The 21,978-nt window shown below is 39.0% G+C and overlaps 1 protein-coding gene across 2 annotated transcripts; it reads left to right on the forward strand.

The window, feature by feature from the left end:
* The first annotated feature begins 993 nt into the window (after positions 1–993).
* Positions 994–21,551, forward strand: chd4a (chromodomain helicase DNA binding protein 4a). 2 transcript variants are annotated; one of them, XM_066673585.1, is made up of 41 exons: positions 994–1,194; positions 1,643–1,779; positions 3,644–3,765; positions 3,994–4,242; positions 4,608–4,726; positions 5,058–5,326; positions 5,823–5,947; positions 6,179–6,311; positions 6,881–7,050; positions 7,198–7,434; positions 7,635–7,838; positions 8,776–8,987; positions 9,272–9,403; positions 9,492–9,591; positions 10,451–10,642; positions 11,136–11,336; positions 11,511–11,648; positions 11,817–11,938; positions 12,044–12,217; positions 12,509–12,650; positions 12,758–12,889; positions 12,996–13,113; positions 13,243–13,367; positions 13,493–13,585; positions 13,690–13,828; positions 14,047–14,216; positions 14,314–14,491; positions 14,879–14,965; positions 15,075–15,166; positions 15,252–15,385; positions 15,479–15,623; positions 15,706–15,862; positions 16,182–16,297; positions 16,379–16,628; positions 16,722–16,784; positions 16,922–17,077; positions 18,817–18,925; positions 19,021–19,153; positions 20,248–20,443; positions 20,660–20,823; positions 21,275–21,551. In XM_066673585.1, the coding sequence occupies exons 2-41, from the start codon at positions 1,716–1,718 to the stop codon at positions 21,287–21,289; spliced, it is 5,877 nt and encodes a 1,958-aa protein (XP_066529682.1). In that variant the 5' UTR covers positions 994–1,194; positions 1,643–1,715; the 3' UTR covers positions 21,290–21,551. The 2 variants fall into 2 exon arrangements, with proteins under 2 accessions (XP_066529682.1, XP_066529683.1); XM_066673586.1 differs by having other exon boundaries at positions 16,185–16,297.
* The last annotated feature ends 427 nt before the right edge of the window (positions 21,552–21,978 follow it).

The following is a 21,978-nucleotide window of genomic DNA, read 5'->3' on the forward strand; positions in this document are numbered from 1 at the left end:
AAAAATATAATTGTTGTTGAGTCCTTTCTCACTGTGCTTACACAACTACCAGGGCAGATACTTTAGCAGCTACCACATATTACTTTGACAATACTGGAATAACCGTGTGGTTCCTGACCAGTTCAGATCAATATCAGTATTTGAAATCACTATGATACTATTTAACTCTTATTTAGATGAACAGAACTAGTAGCCCATCACTGAAATAGCTACACACAATGTGCAAGTTAAAGTCCCAAAGATTTACTGAGCTAGTACGCATTTCTTTTCTTATTTCTGACCCAACAAAAAAAAAGACATCTGGTGAAGGTCTGCACACATACATTATCATTGTCTCTGAACATCCTGGTGATAGACCTTGTGGCTGTAATGAACAGGCATGCATGCCACCATTGCAGGTAGACTGAAAGTAAGGGTTAAAGCCTATTGGCCCTGAGCAACTTTTAAAGGTTCTGTGTTCTGATTCATCAATTTTATGAAGGAACATCTTCAGTGTAATAACTTGCCAGCATGTGCTGTTAGTTTTGCTTGTCTGTCAGGTTCCTATCCACACCACGTTCAAACAACTGTACATCAGGTCTACATACATGTACAGTAGAGTTGAATGGATGTAGTCATGTGGCGTGAAGTTGCCATGTGACGTGTCTTTTTTCCCTCTCTCTCCTACTTGCTCTCTCTTTTTGGAGTTATGCTTATTGTAGGATGTCAGTGACTGCGGTCATTATTATTATGGGATGTTAACAGAACAGGAGTGGGAGGGGAGCATCTCCATGGCAACCGTTGCTAAGGGGCATGGTGGAATGGGGAAGAGCGTTGAATGTGTGTGGGGGGGGTGATTATTATGGTCTGTATGTTGCAAGGTAACTATGCAGAGTGGGGGGAGGGGTGAAAGTGTGTGTGTGTGTGTGTGTGTGTGTGTGTGTGTGTGTTTGGGGGGGGGGGGGGGGGTATTATGGGATGTCTGCCCCCTGATCTCTTTGTGTGTATGCAAGGGGTGTTAGTAGGGGAGGGAGAGTCGGCGACGTCGTACAGACACCCCTACGCTGGAGAAAATTCGACTATTTTAGTCCATTAACAAAACAGAGAGGGGAGCTCTGTAAGCTGTATTTAACTGTTAAAGGAGGGACTTGAGCTTGGAAATATTAACTCTTCTGCCCCAACCCAATTATTTTAACCAACAGGAGCATCCTGGTTGTGAGTATACTAAATTTACAGTACAGTGTCTGTTCGTGATTCTCCATCCCGTGCATACCGGTAATTATAAGCCTTGAACGCCCAAGTAGAGTTCTCCATTGAACACCGGACGAATCAGTCGTTCCTCTGAATTTAGCCAACACCGCTAGCAGACACTTTACTTATCCGTTAGCCCGCCTGCTAGTTGTGAATAGAGCTAGCGAGGGAGCTAGTTTGTAATTCTGCTAGCTCGTGTTTGGGTCAGACTTTTGAATCTGCCGGCGCTTTTGTTCAACTTTTATCCCTCACAGTTTCCCATGTGCTTCCGTCTGTTACCGTGCGGGGTATTTTTAATTTTTAAGACTGGGCATTGTTATAAATTTAAGTGACGGTCACCAACACTAACTTCCGTTTTCTTTCTCTACTTTTAATTTCCACCTCTTCTGAAACGGCTCCCGCCTCACATCAGAAAGACCTAATATTGGGTGAGAGGAGTGAAATCTCTGTTCAGCAAGCGGCGAAAATACACAAATAACGTAATTATGTCTGGAAGTGAAGACGATAGAGATGATTTTGGTCCTACAGAAATCCGGTCCATGATGCAAGGTAGGTTATCGAATACATTTGCCTTTTATCGAGAATGTTTCTCCACACAGACTGGTTACAATTATTCAGATTATTCATTTAAGAAATTTGTGAACGTATGTGATAAATTGGATGTTTTGGGTTTCCTCAAAGTATTAACCAAAAATAAAATCCCAAGTGGTATCAGTGGCTGAAACTAATGTTAAAAACCACGAACACTTTGAACACATTCAAGCTTGGGAAAAACATGTGAATCTACTGGTCTTTGGTTTAACGCGCAAAAAAAGCAGAGCTCGTTATAGGTACAAGTAATTACGTTCTGTTGCAGAGTTTAATCTTTTCACCAAAATATTTATGTTTATGTATTATGGGCAACTTTTAATAGCTAACATTAGCGAGCTAATCAATATAATCTCGTGCCATTGGTCTCGAGCGGCAGATATTACGACATTGTCGCCGTGAATAATTAAGTAAATGCTGCAATATTTTACACAAAGCTGTCGGCTTTCGCTCAGACGTGTGTTTAACTCCACGGTCCGTGGGCTTTGCCGGCTCTCGCGGCCTACCGGTATTTTTGTGAGAGAACAGCGCTAGCGGTTAGCCGCAGGCTAAGGCAGACCTGTGACGTTTGTTTCACACGACGAATCCGCTCTCCGCACACAAACGAGTCTCATTGACGGGAACGACCCGCCGCTGTCCAACCACGGACAGAGGGGCAAATTTCGGATTGTTTACCTCTCTTCAAAACTATGGAACTTTTTTTTTCTTGAGTATAAAGCTGTGAAAAGAATTCTGAAAGAAGCCCGGGGTTTCCCTGCCGAGCGCGCTTTCCTCTCACTGGCGACTTCACATGCGTCGGCCATCACTGAATATAAATGACAACAGGGGCCTTCGATCTAGAATATAGATGCTCCTTTCGGATTATTTACATTTTTTAAAGTAAGCCTAAACACGCTCAAATGTACAAAAGGCTCTGAGAGCATAAGGCAGTGCTCTCCTGAAAAAAAATGGATGTACACAATGAAGTTTCCTTCTGTCAGCAATAAAAGTTTGACAAGTTGTCCTTGAAGTTTTAAGTTTCCCGCATGAAGAATGTTTATTAGACATGGATTTTGACCATAGTCTAGGACAGTGTGGGAGCATCAGTGGTAAATAAACTTAGTCTGTGTGGGGGAAATAGCCCACAAAAATGACCGTACCAGACTGGTACATTTTATAAAGCGACTAAAGTTATATATCCAACTTTTTTGGGGGGAATTAATTTCCATTTATTCCATCTTTACATATCAAAATGGTGCAATTTTGCAGTGAAAGTAATGTCTTTACAAATTACTCACTTCCAGAGGCTGCTATAGGAGATATATAATGTGTGTGTTACTAAAATATTTGGTACATTGCTTGATCAGAATACAAGTGACTCAATCTCATTTGCCCAACTAATGGCTTATCCCTCTCCAAATTATCCATGCTCTGCTTTTCAAATGTTTGATATATAAATAAATCTGCCTTTAGGCAATTGCCTAAAATTTATCAGACTTTTGCAGGTGTAAGATAAACTCTTATTACATTTCTAGCATTCCAGAGAGTAAATAATAACCATTCGTTTGCCATGTGGTTGTTGGTCTTTGTGAGGGTTATATTTGTTTGTTTATGTTTAATTGTTTAAAGAACAAATTTCATATTTTAATACCTATAATGACAAAATATATTTATTTCTTTTTAATTTACCATTTAACAAGAGGTTATATTGTAAACAAACTAAATTATTTGAATCTTGCCACCTTAGAAAAAAGGTTGTAAACAGTCTGGATAAGCTGTGGTTGTGTAAATGTTTGTTTTCAATGAATGAATGAATGCATACATTTCTGCTCACCCTGTGCTACAGATGATGATGATCTGGAGGAAGATATGTCAGAGAATGAGACCCCTAAAGTTAAAAAGAAGAAGAAAGCTAAAAAGAGCAGCCGTGAGAGCAAAAGCAACAAGAGACAGCGCTCTCGTAGGGAGGTAGGCCTAATTTTATGTCCCAAATTTGCAGCAGGATCATCTTCATGACAATTCTTGCTTATGGTGCACAGTTTGGATTGTCAGAGTACTTTCCCATACCACTACATTGGCTGTTTCCCCTCTCCCCTTCTGTGGTTCTAAAGATTTCATGCAGCCATGTCAAATATAAAATAAATACTATACCACCACATTGCTCTAAAAAGCAATTCTGCCTTTTTAATTCTCCAGGATATCCCTATGAGTTCCCCTGAGCCTGTAGATGGAACTGAAATGGATGAAGTAGAGGAGGATGCTGCTGAAGGACGTTCAGACAGTGAAGGTAGTGATTACACACCTGGCAGGAAGAAGAAGAAGAGAGCCAGCACCTCTAGAGACAAGAAGAGGAACAGCACTGCCGTTGAGAGAAACTCTGCTTCAGCTACTGCCAAAAGGAAGGAACCTGAGGAAGAAGAGGATGATGATGATGATGATGGCTTGGTGAGTATTATAAGGTTGCAGAAAACTGTTGAAGAATTTCTGTCCACATTATAGGTTGGAGATGTGTGTTACGGTGTATATATATTACTGTAAAGTTGACAATATTATTAAAAAACCAAAACACACCTTTTCACTGCATTTACCTATTAAATTATGTATTGAGTGCCTACCAACCCACAGCAGAAACATGGCCTTCACTTGGGTGGGGCAAATGGAGGAACATTGACACACAAAAAGAGCACTCGCTCAAACAGATCCTTGTAGTATTTTGCCAAAAGTATGCCACATGTTTCATTAAGCTCTAAGGTGTTAACTTGTGGGAAAATATGTATTATATATGTCATTGTAAGGAATTTGTTTTCCAGGAGCCAAAGACCTCCTCCCAGTTGCTGGATACCTGGGGTATGGAGGACATTGACCACGTCTTCACAGAGGAGGACTATAGATCTCTTACTAACTACAAAGCTTTCAGCCAGTTTGTCAGGTAATTTTCTTCTTTGTAATTTGCAAGTAGATAACTGCATGAGTTTGTAATGTCTTATTGTTTATATATTGTGGGCTTTAAAAAAAAATCACGCAAGGTATTAGGTTATATAATATCATTTCAGAGTGTTTTTTAAATAATTGTTTTATTTATTTGTTTATTTATTTATTTTTATTAATCCATGAATACCTGTCTGGTTAATGTAAATTACAGTTTTTCAATTGAATTCTAAACCATTATTTATTATTAACCGAAAGTTTTACAATCATTCTTTCTATCATGTTGTATGTCATAATGATGTCTTCAATCATCTCTTTACAATCGTTTCTAGGCCTCTCATTGCAGCTAAAAACCCTAAAATTGCTGTCTCCAAGATGATGATGGTGCTGGGTGCGAAGTGGCGTGAGTTTAGCACCAACAACCCCCTCCGTGGTTCTGCTACTGCCAATGCTGCCTTGGCAGCTGCTAATGTTGCTGCAGCTGTGGAGAGCATGGTGGCAGCCGAGGTGCCAGCAGCTGCTGTTACAGGGCTTCCTTCTGCTGAGCCCCAACCTCCTCCTGTGCCCCCTGTACGCAAGGCCAAAACAAAAGAAGGCAAAGGTTAGCAAGATTTGCATATTTTAAAAATAATTTACTTTTAATTATTTTTGTACAGGTATCACAGGAAAAGCAAATGTTTTTTTTCCCTCCCTCTTTTGGGGACATTGTAATGTTTTTAAGTTGTTAATGGCAGCTAACAGGTGGAATGGTGTTTTCACGATAGGATTAAAATCTACTGTAAATTCGGTATATAGCCTGGATATACAGAGGTTTACAAGCAATTAAACTCACTGAACAGCCCAAAGAGCTGTATTTGGTAAAAAATCTGCACTATATATATAAGCAGATTAGAAAGAGCTGTGTGACCCCGTAGATAAAAAAAAAAATCCTTAAAGCATACAAACACTGTAATAAATTGTGGTGGATTTTTAGGACCCCAGTGGTATGTAGTTTTTATTTTGGGATTTTTGTGTTATAAGTCTCAATTACATTTAGACCAGCATTAGTGACCCTTGACATGTAGACAATTTGGCACAATTTACTTATTGTCTTTCAGGTCCTAATGCCCGTAAGAAGTCTAAACCTGCCCCTAAGCCTCAGGAGAAGAAGGTCAAGACCAAAAAGGTTGCTCCTCTGAAGATCAAATTGGGAGGATTCAACAGCAAGAGAAAGCGTTCTTCTGTATGTGTTTGTTGCACTTGCATTTCCAAGCTAATTCATTTCCCATCTTCTAGTGCTTCACACTAGTTTTCATCACAGTATCTCACCTAATGCTTTTTCTTTTCTGGGGACTGACAGGGTGTTGGATTCAAAGTGTTCAATTCATCACACACACACCTTCAATTCAAGCAGGATCTGTCTCCCATGCTTACTTTTTAGTTCATTTGTTCACATTTGTACATACCTGTTTAGAGTGAAGATGATGATGTGGACGTAGACAGTGATTTTGATGACGGCAGTATGAACAGCGTGTCTGTGTCGGATGGTTCCAACAGCCGCAGCAGTCGCTCCAAAAAGAAGCCCAAGCCTAAGAAGAAGAAGAAAGGTGAGGCACGTTTATAACATAATGAGTACTTCAGTACTTAGATTTTTTTATCTGGACAAATAACACAACATTCTTAATTCAGGTGGCCAAGGCTCAAAAAGCCCCAGTCTCTCACTCCTGCAGAATTGTTAATTTTTTATTTATTTATTTATTTTATTTATTTTTAAATAAATGTGGTGTTCTACCGAGGAGTTGGTGTGTTCTCCCCGTGTCCGCGTGGGTTTCCTCCGGGTGCTCCGGTTTCCTCCCACAGTCCAAAAACACACGTTGCAGGTGGATTGGCGACTCGAAAGTGTCCATAGGTGTGAGTGAATGTGTGTGTGTCTGTGTTGCCCTGTGAAGGACTGGCGTCCCCTCCAGGGTGTATTCCCGCCTTGCGCCCGATGATTCCAGGTAGGCTCTGGACCCCCCGCGACCCTAAATTGGATAAGCGGTTACAGATAATGGATGGATGGATGGATGGTGTTCTACCTCCCCCCCCCATCCTTCACCCCAAATATTGGAGAAAGATACTCAATTGACTGTCAAGATTTGACTTAATCTTTACTCATTCACCCTGTCTAATTCAGCTGATGATGATGCTGATGGCTATGAGACAGACCACCAGGACTATTGCGAGGTTTGTCAGCAGGGAGGGGAGATCATCCTTTGTGACACTTGCCCCAGAGCCTACCACATGGTTTGCTTGGACCCTGATATGGAAAAAGCCCCTGAGGGCACATGGAGCTGCCCACATTGTGTAAGTTTCAGCTTTAATTATATGCAGAATTAAGATGACACCTAAATACTAATTCTCAAATTGCCCTTTTTGTCTTGTCTGTGCTAAGTTGTTTTGTTAGTCACTTGCTGGTTAAATTTGAAAATAATAATTGAATTAAAAATGTAGGAAAAGGAAGGTATTCAGTGGGAAGCACGTGAGGAGGGCTCAGATGGAGAGGAGGACAATGAAGCTGCTGGAGGGGAGGCAGAAGAGGATGACCATCACATGGAGTTCTGTAGAGTGTGTAAAGATGGAGGAGAGCTGCTGTGCTGTGACTCCTGTCCATCGTCTTACCACATCCACTGTCTCAACCCACCCCTGCCTGAAATACCAAATGGAGAGTGGATTTGTCCTCGGTGCACTGTAAGTTAGCTCAACTACTTAGCTTTAAAGTGGAAAAGGTCATTGGTATTTTTTTATATTAATTTATAAAGGATGTGGCTATTTAGAATGAATTCGCCTTCGTTAAATGCATTCCGTTTTCTATTCATTCTGACTAAGCAAATAATCTTGGTCTGTTTATTTATAACCTCATAAGTTAATGATTTAATTTTGCTTTTCAGTGTCCTCCTATGAAAGGGAAAGTGCAGAAAATTCTCACCTGGCGTTGGGGCGATCCACCACCACCCACCCCTGTCCCCCGACCCCTTGATCTACCCGCTGATGCCCCAGACCCGGCTTCATTGGCTGGACGTCCTGAGAGGGAGTTCTTTGTCAAATGGCAAAACATGTCGTACTGGCACTGCTCTTGGGTCTCTGAGCTGCAGGTCAGTGCACATGAACACAGTTCCACAGTTTGTAGCTCCTTTATTTAACGTCAGGCCTAAATAAGACTTTCTTTTCTATAATTAAAATAAGTTAATGGGTAATAATGTTGGGTAATGGGTGACAGTTGGAAATGGAGTGGGATTTGAGGGGTAGGGGACTTCACTGCACCTCCATTTAAGAAATACAGCACCACAGAATAGACAGAACAAATTCTCTGAAACTTAGTTTATTGACATTATAGTGACTTGATATGCAGTGATCCCAGATGTGTTCAAAGTGTCTATTCTTTTGGCGTCATCTCCACATCATTGCTGTAATTTGGGAGACAGGCTAGTCCAGCATGCACAGTGTAAGTAATGCTGTGTTATGTTTGCCTCATGTTTACCAAGGTTCCAAGAATCAGGAACCAGGAGTTCTTTTTGTGGAAGAATGCTGCATGAAATTTTATGCATACAAAGACCATGGAAACACGTCCACATACAGAAGTTGGATATTAATGTGTAGGGCCAATTTAATCAGACATAAATAGATAATAAACTGTACTTTAGCTTTTAGAGTGTTGATGTGTGGGCAGCCATCTTGAATTCTATCATCGGGTTTGGTGAGTTTCCAAGTAGGAAATCAGATTTTTGAAGTCGTTCCCGTTGGAATTTCCATACTTGGAACTCAGAAGTTTCCATATCCAAGTTCAAATGGAATGCTGCATAAACAGAGCATAGTAACTTGAAGTCCTATAAATAGATGTAAAGTCATATATACCCTGGGAACAAAATAAGTTCAGAAAAAGTGTTCAAAAATGTGAAAGTTCATGATTTAAGTGAGTCTAAATAATGCCTGTACCCCACCCCCAAATGTCACCTTTGGTCAGTACACAGTCAGACTAACCATGAGCTAATCTCGAATAAGTTAAATATCTATCCTGTTTCTTCTCCGTAGCTGGAACTGCATTGCCAGGTGATGTTCAGAAACTACCAACGCAAGAACGACATGGACGAACCCCCACCCATAGACTTTGGAGGTGAGGGTGATGAAGACAAGAGTGACAAAAGAAAGAACAAAGACCCCATCTATGCGCAGATGGAGGAGAAGTATTATCGTTTTGGCATCAAAATGGAGTGGATGATTATCCACCGCATCCTCAACCACAGGTAAAACTAAACTTTTATATATTTTAGTGCCCTATGCAGTCTTGGGTATCTAGAAAGGCGCTATACAAGTATAACGAGATATATATTAGTGTGTTTGACTAATTGACTAATGTATTACTTCAGATTGAACTGCTAGAGCAAAGGAGCTGCAAAACTAAAACATAGTGCTTTGAAAAACCTTGGTGTATTTTTTGGTTTATGGCATGCAGTGGCTTTTTGAAATTCGAAAAAGAAAAAAGTTAAATCATACTGAAGATAGAACCTCTAAACTATTTCCCATTTAGTGTGGATAAGAAAAATAACTGTCACTACCTCATCAAGTGGAGAGATCTGCCATATGACCAGGCTACTTGGGAATTGGAGGACATGGAGATCCCAGAATATGAGGCTTATAAAATTCAGTACTGGAATCACAGGTATTACCAAGCATAAATGCAAAGTGTGCAAAGTCTTTGGCTTTTCTCAGAATTTGAAGTGAAGTATGCATGTATTCCCCACTGCCAGGGAACTTATGATGGGAGATGAAGGCAGACCAAATAAGAAAATGAAAGTCAGAAGCAAGCTGAAGAGACTGGACAGACCTCCAGAGAATCCTGTTGTGGATGTAAGTCTCATTCTGCCTAATACAGAAACTTACATTTCCAGTCAAACAGTGCAAGTTAAGTAAATGCTTTAAAAAACAAACCTAGACATTGCAACCTATAAACAATGACATAACATCACCTAATAAAAGTCTTTAAATTTGTTTGTTTTTTATGCTTATGTCAAGAAAAAGATTTGCATGTATATGATGGGTGATGTAAATTTGCTTTTAAGTGATTTTACACTTTGTCTTTTGATTTTGCACCATTTTATAGTTTGAGACGATTTGTTTCAATGGTTTATTTGTTTGTATTCAATGTGAACCAAGGCTAGTGTAATTAATCTTGTTAACTGCTCACCAACTAGCTTGCAGCCATATGTGAACCTCAAAGTTGTAAAGTCTTAATGTATTGTTAAATAATGTTACGTTTTTTATATCCCAGGTGTCTTATATAATGTTTTTGAGTGGTGGTTATCAGGGTTTTTTTTTCTTTTCCTCCACTGAAAGATGAATTAATAATGGCCCCTCCAGTAAAAATTTTGTTGCCAAGTTTGGCAAAACAGTTCAATCCAAAGAAATGACTCATCTTACCTGAGACATTTATAAAGCAAATGGAATCCTGTTTTCAAACTAGATTGATTTGAGCAGATTATTTTGTGTTTAACTTTATAGATAATATTTGACACATTTTATAAAAATTCATGATGCTCTTAGCAGTATATAACTTTCATAATGGTTTTTTTTATTATTATTTTATTTATTTATTTTTTTAATGGTTTCATAGAAAATGCCTTTAAATCTTGGATCCACATGTATGACAAATCTTGGCAAAAGCCTTCCTGACACTGTAACTATAGACTCATGTTTTCGCTCTCTTCAGCCCACCATCAAGTTTGACCGTCAGCCAGAATATCTGGATGCAACAGGAGGTACACTGCATCCTTATCAACTCGAAGGCTTGAACTGGCTGCGCTTCTCCTGGGCTCAAGGCACTGACACCATCCTGGCAGATGAAATGGGTCTGGGGAAAACCGTGCAGACTGTTGTGTTCCTCTACTCATTGTACAAAGAGGTTTGCGAGTTTGGAAGTGTATATGTGTTCGCCCACGTATGTTTTTATGAGCTTGTGTTGAATTAGTTGCATGAGTTAGCAGGGTTGCCATTTTGATTTGAGAACATGTCCTCATCTACAATTTGCCGATTTAATCAACATGGATGACCACAGTTGCTTATAGATATAAAATGTATCGAGTCTGCCCCCTGCTGTCCGAGGTGTAGAATAAAGTCCACCTATTTATTTCTACTTTCCATAAAAATGCACTTTTTAGTTTTATAATTGCAGAGTGTAACAAATTGTTTCTCTGCTTACTTTGTTAGCCCCCTTTAACCTTATTATATAGAGCAAGTATTATTTTAGTTGTGGTTCATTCTCAGAATAATATTAATGTATGTTGTACTATTGAGTGGATCAGACACACATAAAACTAGGGTTTTTATTTAAGGGTTGAATTTTTTTTTTTTTTTTTTTTAAATCTAGTTAACAAATCTCTCCCTCGTTTTTCTAGGGTCATTCTAAGGGTCCATTTCTTGTCAGTGCCCCTCTGTCCACCATCATTAACTGGGAGCGAGAGTTTGAAATGTGGGCTCCGGGCATGTATGTGGTCACCTATGTAGGTGATAAGGACAGCAGAGCTGTCATTCGAGAAAATGAGTTCTCGTTTGAGGACAATGCGATTCGTGGAGGCAAGAAGGCTTCCAGGATGAAGGTGAGTTCAGTCTGAACCGCAAAAATACCTAGTTAGGTTTAAAAAACAATAAAAATGAATTAATGGTAGGGGTATTTATTGGTGCATGATTAGCAAAGTTAGATATTTGAATAGTTCCCTGCCATATAATCTGATATCACATAATTTAATATTTGCCGTTCCTTCTACATGCAGAAAGAGGCATCTGTAAAATTCCATGTCCTGTTGACATCTTATGAGCTGATCACAATTGACATGGCTATCCTGGGCTCTATCGACTGGGCCTGTCTGGTGGTTGATGAGGCCCACAGACTTAAAAATAACCAGTCCAAGGTCAGTCCTACTGTCCAGAGATAAATATTTATCTTTATAATGTCAGGAGCAATATCTGCAAATTAAATTTTTACTGTCTTGTTATCTTGGGCTCTCCTCTGGATTTTCAGATGTTTTAGCTTTGAAATAGCCAGCTGTGTTCACTTATAATTATATGACTGTGTGCAGTTTTTCAGAGTGCTGAATGGCTACTCACTTCAACACAAGCTGCTGCTTACTGGGACTCCCCTCCAGAACAACTTGGAGGAGCTCTTCCACTTGCTTAATTTCTTGACGCCAGAGAGATTCAGGTATTTGTATGTGCATGTGTCTTGGAATGGATGTAAAGTATGTGAATGAGTTGTCCTGTTACATATATAGCATTATTGTCTGACTTTAATATTTACCTCCCTTAGTAATCTGGAGGGATTCTTGGAGGAATTTGCAGATATTGCTAAAGAGGACCAGATTAAGAAACTCCATGACATGCTGGGACCACACATGCTCAGGAGACTCAAAGCAGACGTGTTCAAGCATATGCCTTCGAAGACTGAGCTTATTGTCCGAGTGGAGCTTAGCCCTATGCAGAAGTGAGTGAGGGGAAAAAAACTAATAGAAGGGGTTGGCAGAATGGTTGGACTATGAAGTCCAGTTTTGAAAGGAGTAAATAGCTGGAATGTTCAAGTCTTTAGATTGAGGCAGACATACCTCGCCAAATAATTGGAAATAAGTGATTACAGCACAAATAGAACATTATTTAAAATCTCTGTTGACTGTATAAATGCTCTCACCTACAACGTGTTCCTGAACCTGACATTTAGCATTTTCACTAGTTGACAAACACCAAAGAAGCTCTTAAAAATTATCTTTGTTATTTGTAGAAAATATTACAAGTTCATTTTGACCCGCAACTTTGAGGCCCTAAACACTAGAGGAGGTGGAAACCAAGTCTCCCTGCTCAATGTGGTGATGGATCTAAAGAAATGCTGCAATCACCCCTACCTTTTTCCTGTTGCTGCTATGGTACGCGCTCTCTAAGCTTTTAAAGAGTATACCATTTTCTCACTAGAAGATCACAAAAGAATAATTTTAGATGCTAATGAACAAATTCTTGTGGTTGTTTGAAACAGGAAGCACCTAAGATGCCCAATGGGATGTATGATGGCAGTGCCCTCACTAAAGCTTCTGGGAAGCTGCTGCTCCTTCACAAGATGCTGCGCAAGCTGAAAGAGGGAGGACATAGAGTGCTCATTTTCTCTCAGGTATACATTTTTGCACAGACAAAGCCATGTATAATTGGACAATAAAGATAGCAGTGATATAATCTTAAAATAAAGACAATTCATTGCTGTGGGTGTTTTTTTGTAGATGACTAAAATGTTGGACCTGCTGGAGGATTTTCTGGAGAATGAGGGCTACAAGTATGAGCGTATTGATGGAGGTATTACTGGGGCAATGAGGCAAGAAGCCATTGATCGTTTCAATGGTGAGTTTTTACGTATTGTTTTGGTCACTGTAGGACCGCTTCACTTCCATTTAGTAATACAGTGAAATTTTTTTAATTGATTATGACCTATCTGTTCACAATAAGCTGAATTGTATCTCTCCCCATCAGCTCCTGGTGCTGTCCAGTTTGTATTTCTCCTCTCTACTAGAGCTGGTGGCCTGGGAATCAACCTGGCCACAGCTGACACTGTCATTATCTATGACTCCGATTGGAACCCTCATAATGATATTCAGGTGAGCAGTTCTGTAACACTGCAGCCTCCCTGGTTGAATTTACTTTGTACCTTTCATTACTTAAAACAGCATTTTTTTGGGCTGTTGCTTGGTCTTCTGTATTTGTTTTATTATTCCTCACACAGGCCTTCAGCAGAGCTCACAGAATTGGTCAAAACAGGAAAGTGATGATCTATCGCTTTGTGACCAAAGCCTCTGTGGAGGAGAGAATTACTCAGGTATAACCGCTTTCCAAAAAGTCATACCTTGTTTCTATGCTCTGCTGCTTCTACTGATAAATGATATCCTATTTATCTATTTAAAATCTTAATTTCTTGTATAGGTGGCCAAGAAAAAAATGATGCTTACGCACTTGGTGGTACGACCTGGTTTGGGTTCCAAAACAGGTTCAATGTCCAAGCAGGAGCTGGATGATATTCTTAAATTTGGCACAGAGGAGCTTTTTAAGGATGAGGGAGAAGGTGAATCAGACAGTCTGGTTTTGTCTATGCTTAGCATGATTATTTGTTTTATATATATATATATATATATATATATATATATATATATATATATATATATATATATATATATATATATATATATATATATATATATATAAAATGGGTCTTACCTACTCGAATTGCATGCACAAATACATGGTAAAATGTGTTTCTAAGTTCTCTTCAAACCCTATTAGGAGAGAACAAAGAGGAGGACAGCAGTGTGATTCATTACGATGATAAAGCAATTGACCGGCTGCTCGACCGTAATCAGGATGCTACAGAAGACACAGAACTCCAAAGTATGAATGAATACCTCAGTTCCTTCAAAGTGGCTCAGTATGTGGTCAAAGATGAGGAAGATGAGGTGAGTGTTGCAAACTTGTCAAGCAGTGTAGTAAATATTACTTTTTGATTTTAAACTATTGTTCTTTTCTCCACATGCTCATTTTTTACTTGTGTAGGAGGAGGAGGTACAGAGAGAAATCATTAAGCAGGAGGAGAGTGTGGATCCTGATTACTGGGAGAAGCTGCTTAGACACCACTATGAGCAACAGCAGGAGGATTTGGCCCGAAACCTGGGCAAGGGCAAGCGTATCCGCAAACAAGTCAACTATAATGATGGATCTCAGGAAGACAGAGGTACTGATTAGAATAACCTGCAATAACCATACATACATACATACATACATATATATATATGCTAGGTTTTACATTTTTGACTTTAAGTTTGTGTTTCTCTTTGTTTACATATAAAATATGAAATTGTGGGACCATTGACATAGACCCAAAAACACTCAACTTTTGTTTCCTTCTAGTATTTTAAAATTTAATTGGTGCTAGTTTTGTAGATTTTCTCTCATACTTCGAGGTGGTATTTTAAAGAGGACGAATAACAAGACTGGCTAAAATTAATGAGTAAAAAGTAGTTAAGTTAAATATTTGAATGATAATAAGTAATACACTTTGTAGATTTGGAGCAGTGACATTTGTATGTGACCTCTTAATTCATTCTATTTTCGACAACAGACTGGCAAGATGATCAATCTGATGGTCAGTCAGACTACTCTGTAGCTTCAGAAGAAGGAGATGAAGACTTCGATGAACGTGCTGAAGGTAAATTTACATCAGTATCACTCAGAAATAAATGTGTTCCTACATTTGAAATGCAGTCTTTTGAACTGCACACATGTTTACCCCCCCACCCCCCACCCCCCAAATCTAGCAAATTCACGAAGACCCAACAGGAAAGGTCTTAGAAATGACAAAGACAAACCATTACCCCCCTTACTGGCCAGAGTGGGAGGCAACATTGAGGTAAAGTTATTCAGTGTTGCAATATGCTTTCTAGTACTTGTACTCACCTATTAAGTACATTTTTTAAAATGACACTATGTTTTAGGTGTTGGGTTTCAATGCACGGCAGAGAAAGGCCTTCTTAAATGCTGTGATGCGTTATGGAATGCCACCCCAGGATGCATTCACCACCCAGTGGCTGGTCAGGGATTTACGAGGAAAATCTGAGAAGGAGTTTAAGTGAGTAGTAGGTTTGTTCTTGCTAGTCTTTGCAATCTGTATTACAATAGCCATTTATTGACTGAAGATGTTGTTTTTCTGTTTTTGTCTTAGGGCATATGTATCGCTCTTTATGAGGCACTTGTGTGAGCCTGGTGCTGATGGTGCTGAAACCTTTGCTGATGGTGTGCCACGAGAGGGTTTGTCAAGGCAACATGTCCTCACTCGAATCGGGGTCATGTCCCTTATTCGCAAGAAGGTAAGAATATTTTTGCAGTCATTTTATTCAGTTTCATCTGTGTAATTTGTGGCTAATGGTTCTACATACTGCATGTCACCAGGTGCAAGAATTTGAGCATGTCAATGGTCAGTGGTCCATGCCCTGGATGATGGAACTTGAAGAAAACAAAAAAGCTGCTGCTGGCCACCCAGATTCACCAGGGAAAACATCTTCCACGGGCACTCCAGCTGATACACAACCTAATACACCTGCTCCAGGTTTATTTTGGCTCCAAAGTTTCTTTTCATATAGTTTTAAAATTTGGATTGTGATGCTTGTTGTTGTTTTACAGCAGTTATTTATAAACTGAAAAGCTATTGAGCATTTGAGATTTAAATTTTTTAAATATTGCAATTTACTTTTTGAGGGAATATAAAAACTGGCATTGTCTGATTATTTATTTTTTATTTATTTATTTAAAGATATTTTTGCTAACTTTGCTAATAATTCTCAGCATTCAGAACTGGATAGACACGTTACATTAAATGAATGGAAACCGCAAACGGTCCTGTGACAAAGCCTTCATTCTTTCTACAGAAGATCCTTCTAAGTCAGAAGATGGAAGCAAAGATACTGAAAAAGAGAAAGAATTGAAGAGGGATGGAGAGGGTGACCAAGCAAGCAAAGAATCCAGTAAGAAATCTGAGTCAGAGGTTCGTGGTTGCTCTATTTTAACTTTTACATTTCACAGAAAGTTTTAAAATATCAGTGTAAATGGATGCCCTTTTTAATAGGTCATTGCCATTCCTGATGATGATGATGATGATGATGATAATGATGATGTTGATGAGAAAATGCCTTCTGCTGCTGAGCAGCATGAAAAAGAGAAAACCAAGGCAAATGAATCAACAACAGACACAGGGAAATGTGGGGATGCAGAAGAGGAAGAGAAGGAGGAAAATGGAGATGAAGAACAAAATAAGACCTCAGAGGAGACAAAGACTGAAAGGACTGATATCAAGAAAGAGGATTCTGAAAGCAAAGGTAAACCTCCTAATTGATTCTTGCACCAGGTACAGATTCCTAACTGTGGGTCTTGAGCACATTTACATTGGATATTTCATCCTTTTTACCCAGATGAAAAGAAAGATGACAAAACAGAAAAGATGGACACCAGCCCTGCCCCTGATGAGAAGAAGGGTAAAAAACCTGGCTTTTATTTATATATTCGCACACTTTTTTTTTTTTTTTAATTTTACTTCTTTTTGGATGCATTTTACCTAAAAAAAAATAAATAAATAAATAAAAGTTTTTGTGGTGTACTTATTCCATTCAAGAACAACGGGAGGAGAAGGACTCTTCTGTGGCAGAGGAACCTGCCAAGTTGCAGAATGGAGACAGTGCCAAAGATGTAGTGGGGGCAGGAGCAAGCGAGGAGAAAAAGAAAACAAAGACTCGTTTCATGTTCAATATAGCAGATGGAGGATTTACTGGTAAGAGCAATTCTTTATCTACAAACACCATTTCCAGAAAAGATATTTTGAAACAGAAACAAGTGATTTAACTGGAAAATATTTGCAGTGTGTTCATGACCAATTTGAGTGTTTTGTAAATATAAACAAATTTTAATAAATGCAAAGCCCCCTAAATAATGTCTAATACACGCCCCAATAAAGGCTGGTATAGTGGTAAAATAAGAGTGAAAAATGAATAGGAAATTCATGTCACATGGGTTTTATACCAGCAGCAGATGAATATAATGAAGCATTTTCCAAAGTCAAAAAGGCCAAAATTTGAGAGATTTTTTTCATAATTTGCATACATTTGCAAAGAATTGAGGTCTTATCTACAGTACTTAAATATGTGAAATGTTTCAGGAAACCTGAAGCAAAACCAGTCCATGTACAGTAAGGCTGGACACCAGTGTTGGATTAGCTTGTCCTTCAAGCCCTCAAATGGGGGTTGGGTGTACATCAATGACCATGGCCTGGCTGACTTGCAAATTTGAGAGGTTTTCTTTTAATGTAGAGCTTAATATTGGGTATTTAGAGTAACATGCTGCTATTAAGGCATCTTTTTCTTAGGAAGTCCATGGTTATTTCAGCAAGACAATGTCAGGCCTCATTTTGTGCATGCTACAAACAAATGGCTTCATGGACACACAATCGGGGTTCATACAACCTATTAACATATTTGTTTAACCAAAATAGATATATCAATTAATTTCTGAATTACCTGTATTAAGTGATGTGACCAGACACTCCTCTCACAAGACGAGACACGATATTGGGTTCACGAAAACGAGATGAGTTTTATGAAAACTTCAACGATGACAAATAGGTCTAGGAAAACAGTTTTATTTGACAATAAAAAAAAAAGTGAAAGTCAAAAAGCGCAAATGTAACAGCCTGCTTTATCTCCTGTATGGCTGAGTCTCTTGAGACTTAACTGCATATTAACTATGCAAGAGTTCCTAGTTTGTAATTGAAACAGTATGTGACCTAATGGAATTGAGAACATATATAAAACAAAAATATATACAATGTTATTGCTGTGGCTCTAGCATTTTACTGTGGATGTTGAGGTCCAGTTTGTGTTGTCTCTCTTTTCGTTATTTTCTTTACGACTGGCTTAAGCAGAGAGTCATGGTGGTGCTGCAAGTTTTTTTTTATAGTGCTTGTATTAACCATGATGAACGGCATTATTTTCTTACAGCATTTACAAACGGTTCATATCTTGTCTGTCACTCTGTTACCGGGAACCCAAAATGCAGCAGGACATACAACTTAAAAAGTAGCGGAAGCATCTTCTATGCAAATTTCCTCCAACGCCGACATTACACTACACTGGCTGCTACTAGCAAATATCCTCTGTAACTGTCATCAGGAACATACCCCGGAGGGGGTGGCAGTCCTTTACAAGGTGACACTCTCACATACGGACACTTTGAGTCACCAATCCACCTACCAATGTGTGTTTTTTGGACTGTGGGAGGAAACCGGAGTACCCGGAGGAAACCCACGCGGACACAAGGAGGACACCTTACAGACAGTCACCCCGAGCGGGACTTAAAACCACAACCTCCTGGTCCCTGGAGCTGTGTGACTGCGACACTACCTGCTGCGCCGCCGTGCTGCCCATAGAAACCACCAGTTGATCAAACAGTTGTTTTACGTGATGGCAATATTAATATAATTCAATCAAATCATTTAAAAATGTCTTTGTCACACAGAATTGCACTCCCTATGGCAGAATGAAGAGCGGGCAGCAACTGTTACCAAGAAGACCAATGAGATTTGGCATCGTCGCCATGACTACTGGCTTCTTGCTGGTATCATACAGTATCCTTTGCATTGCTTCCTGCAACTAATATGGTGGCTTTACAGGATATATGTGATCCCTAAAAGGGCTTGTGAACTTCCTTAATTTTTCTCAGACACGGCTATGCCAGGTGGCAAGACATTCAGAACGATGTCAAATTTGCAATCCTCAACGAGCCCTTTAAGGGTGAGATGAACAGAGGAAACTTCCTGGAGATCAAAAACAAGTTTCTAGCGAGGAGATTCAAGGTACGTGACTAACGTTTTGAGGAGGAGACAGGCAACATTTGCAGAGAGTTGTTTTTTTTTTTTTTTTTTTTTTCTCGCTCATTGGAACCAGGAGCATTGCCCATGCAATGCAAAACTAATTTCTTTTTCACCTGTTTGCTCATCATTAGAGTGAACTAGAGAAATTGGGCTTTCCATCAAGACTTGATTCTAATTATCGCGTGCTGGTTTTATATGTAAATCTAAAGCGCAAATTTGTAAAACAAACAGGCTTAGAAAAAGCACATCGAACCAACACAACACAGAGAAAGGGAGAATGAAACATTAGCACACAAATTATATTTATTTATAACAGAAGGAGTTTTGCACTTTCTCTTTTAGAAGAATTACTCTTTAGACCCTGTGTCATATTACTCGGAGGAAGGACGAGATTTTTGCAGTCGGATTAAACTGCTACAAAACAATTATGCAGTAAGAAAAAAACCCAAAACGTTAAAAAGCAACCAAAAACACAGACTTTGTAAAATTAGTTGTATGGTCACATCTTTCTGGTGTGTATCTTATGTGGAATTGTGGACAGAAATTGAGAAGTTCCATTCAGTCAACATTCCACAAATCAAATGACAATAACCAATCAATACTTGAAAAGTTCAAGTGATATAAATAATATGGTGTGTTATACATTTTTTGCGAAATTACATGCCCTGTTCTGGCTTAACAGGTTTTTGCTGAACCGATTCAGCATTCAAATACTAACAATCTGGTCCTGATTTGCCAGAGGACTGAGTATTTATACCTGAGATCTATACGACCTATACGATCTATATGACAAAACACTTAATTCTTCAATTATACTGCAAAGGCTTGTGTCATTGTATGTGCAGCATAATATTCCGACTATTCTCTGAACTATTTTGACTTATTTCTCAAATTTATTTTTTTCTCCTGAATTTTTCTGACTTTGTTCTTAGAATTATAATCTAATTATAATTGTTCATTATAAAATATATTAATTATAATTGTAACTTGTCTAAACAGTTTTAAAAATTGACTATAATTAAGAACCTGAAATAAGTCTGTATCTCACTGACATCTATATCACTGACTTTCTATAGCTACTGGAACAGGCTCTAGTGATTGAGGAGCAATTGCGAAGAGCAGCATACTTGAATATGACTGAGGACCCTTCTCACCCCTCCATGGCTTTGAACACACGCTTCAGTGAGGTGGAGTGTCTAGCTGAGTCCCACCAGCATCTCAGCAAGGAGTCAATGTCTGGAAACAAACCTGCCAATGCTGTCCTGCACAAAGGTTGGCAAATTCAGAGCAAACCCATAGTTCCTTATTTATTAAAAAAGAATTGGCTAGTTATTATTTGATCTAAACAAACAAATCTTGTTTTATTGTGCAGACTAATCTGTGCATAGAGCACTGATCTATTTAAAGATACACAAGATACATTTAAAGATGCACAACAAAATGCTTTTGCTGACTCTCTTACTTTTTGTGCAACACATTTTCCAACAGTGCTGAAACAGCTAGAGGAGTTGCTGAGCGACATGAAGGCAGATGTCACGCGTCTTCCAGCAACCATTGCCAGGATACCACCAGTTGCCGTTAGGCTACAGATGTCTGAAAGAAACATTCTGAGTCGTTTGGCCAGCAGAGGTCCAGACACACAGTCGCAGCAGGTATCCATTTATATGGCTTTGAATCCAGCAGAGGTCCAGACACACAGTCGCAGCAGGTATCCATTTATATGGCTTTGAATAACTTAAGTTTTAAGAGTCCAAGTCAGATGCATTGGGTTCACCCCATTCTACAGAAATATCAAGAGCACAGGGTGTTTCACCAACTCATTCAGTATCTAGTTCTGAAGGTAGCTGTTCTGAAAGTATTTCCGTAGGTTAGTGAGGGAGTTTGAGGCTCTGCTTCTGCATATTGCCCCCCTCATTAAAAGTTGAGCATGTTCTAACTGAAAAATTATTATTATTATTATTATTTTTAAACTAGCATTATTTATTCATTGGTTTGTAAAAATGGGTGAATAGTGCTTTATTGGTTACAGTGACCTGAATTACACACACAGCTTATGTTTCCTCTCTCCTTGATTTTTTCACATTTCTGTTTCATTGTCTACAGGTATCTCAGCAATAGCCTGTATTAGGCTTGTACCTTGCCCCCTAAAGCACCACCCACCACCTATACATTCCTGACTGGCACCAGGTGACATCTCGCCTTAGCTTGAAACCATGCCCCTTTACCTTCACATGGACATGTCATGAGCCTGTAGGGTAAAATCTGGAGGCTGTGGAAACTGAAGATATTTTATTATTTTTTTTTTTTTTTTTTTTTCCTTTAATGATATTATTATTGATATAATGTTATTATGCTGGTTTTTGGGACCGAAATAAAAAATCTAATAAAATTTTTTCTCTCTTTATACCGCTTTTGTTAAATATCTAACTGTCCCCCGATACCTGGTTGTGCCTTGGTCAATTCTGGTGCTCATGTCCAAATGAGATGCTTTTAGCAACTAACCCAGGACTACTATCCACAGCACAGGCATATTCACCGCAGTTTGTAATTTAATGTGTGCTCTGGCACTTTTCTTTCATAGCTAGCCTTGGTTTCTTCAGCCATCTGGGTCTCAGGAAGCATTTTCCATCCAGGTTTGGCTACGTTTTGCAAAAACCTGCAACATGTCTGCCAGAAAAGTGGGGTGATGTTGTTGACCGTTCTAGCCATAATTCCAAATGGTAGCCCAAAAACAAGAACACCATACCCACAGTGAAGCTTTAATATATATATATATTTTTTCATCTGGAACTGTGGCTTTTGTGAAG

This window comes from Hoplias malabaricus, chromosome 6, assembly GCF_029633855.1.
Source record: "Hoplias malabaricus isolate fHopMal1 chromosome 6, fHopMal1.hap1, whole genome shotgun sequence".
NCBI classification, from domain to species: domain Eukaryota; kingdom Metazoa; phylum Chordata; class Actinopteri; order Characiformes; family Erythrinidae; genus Hoplias; species Hoplias malabaricus.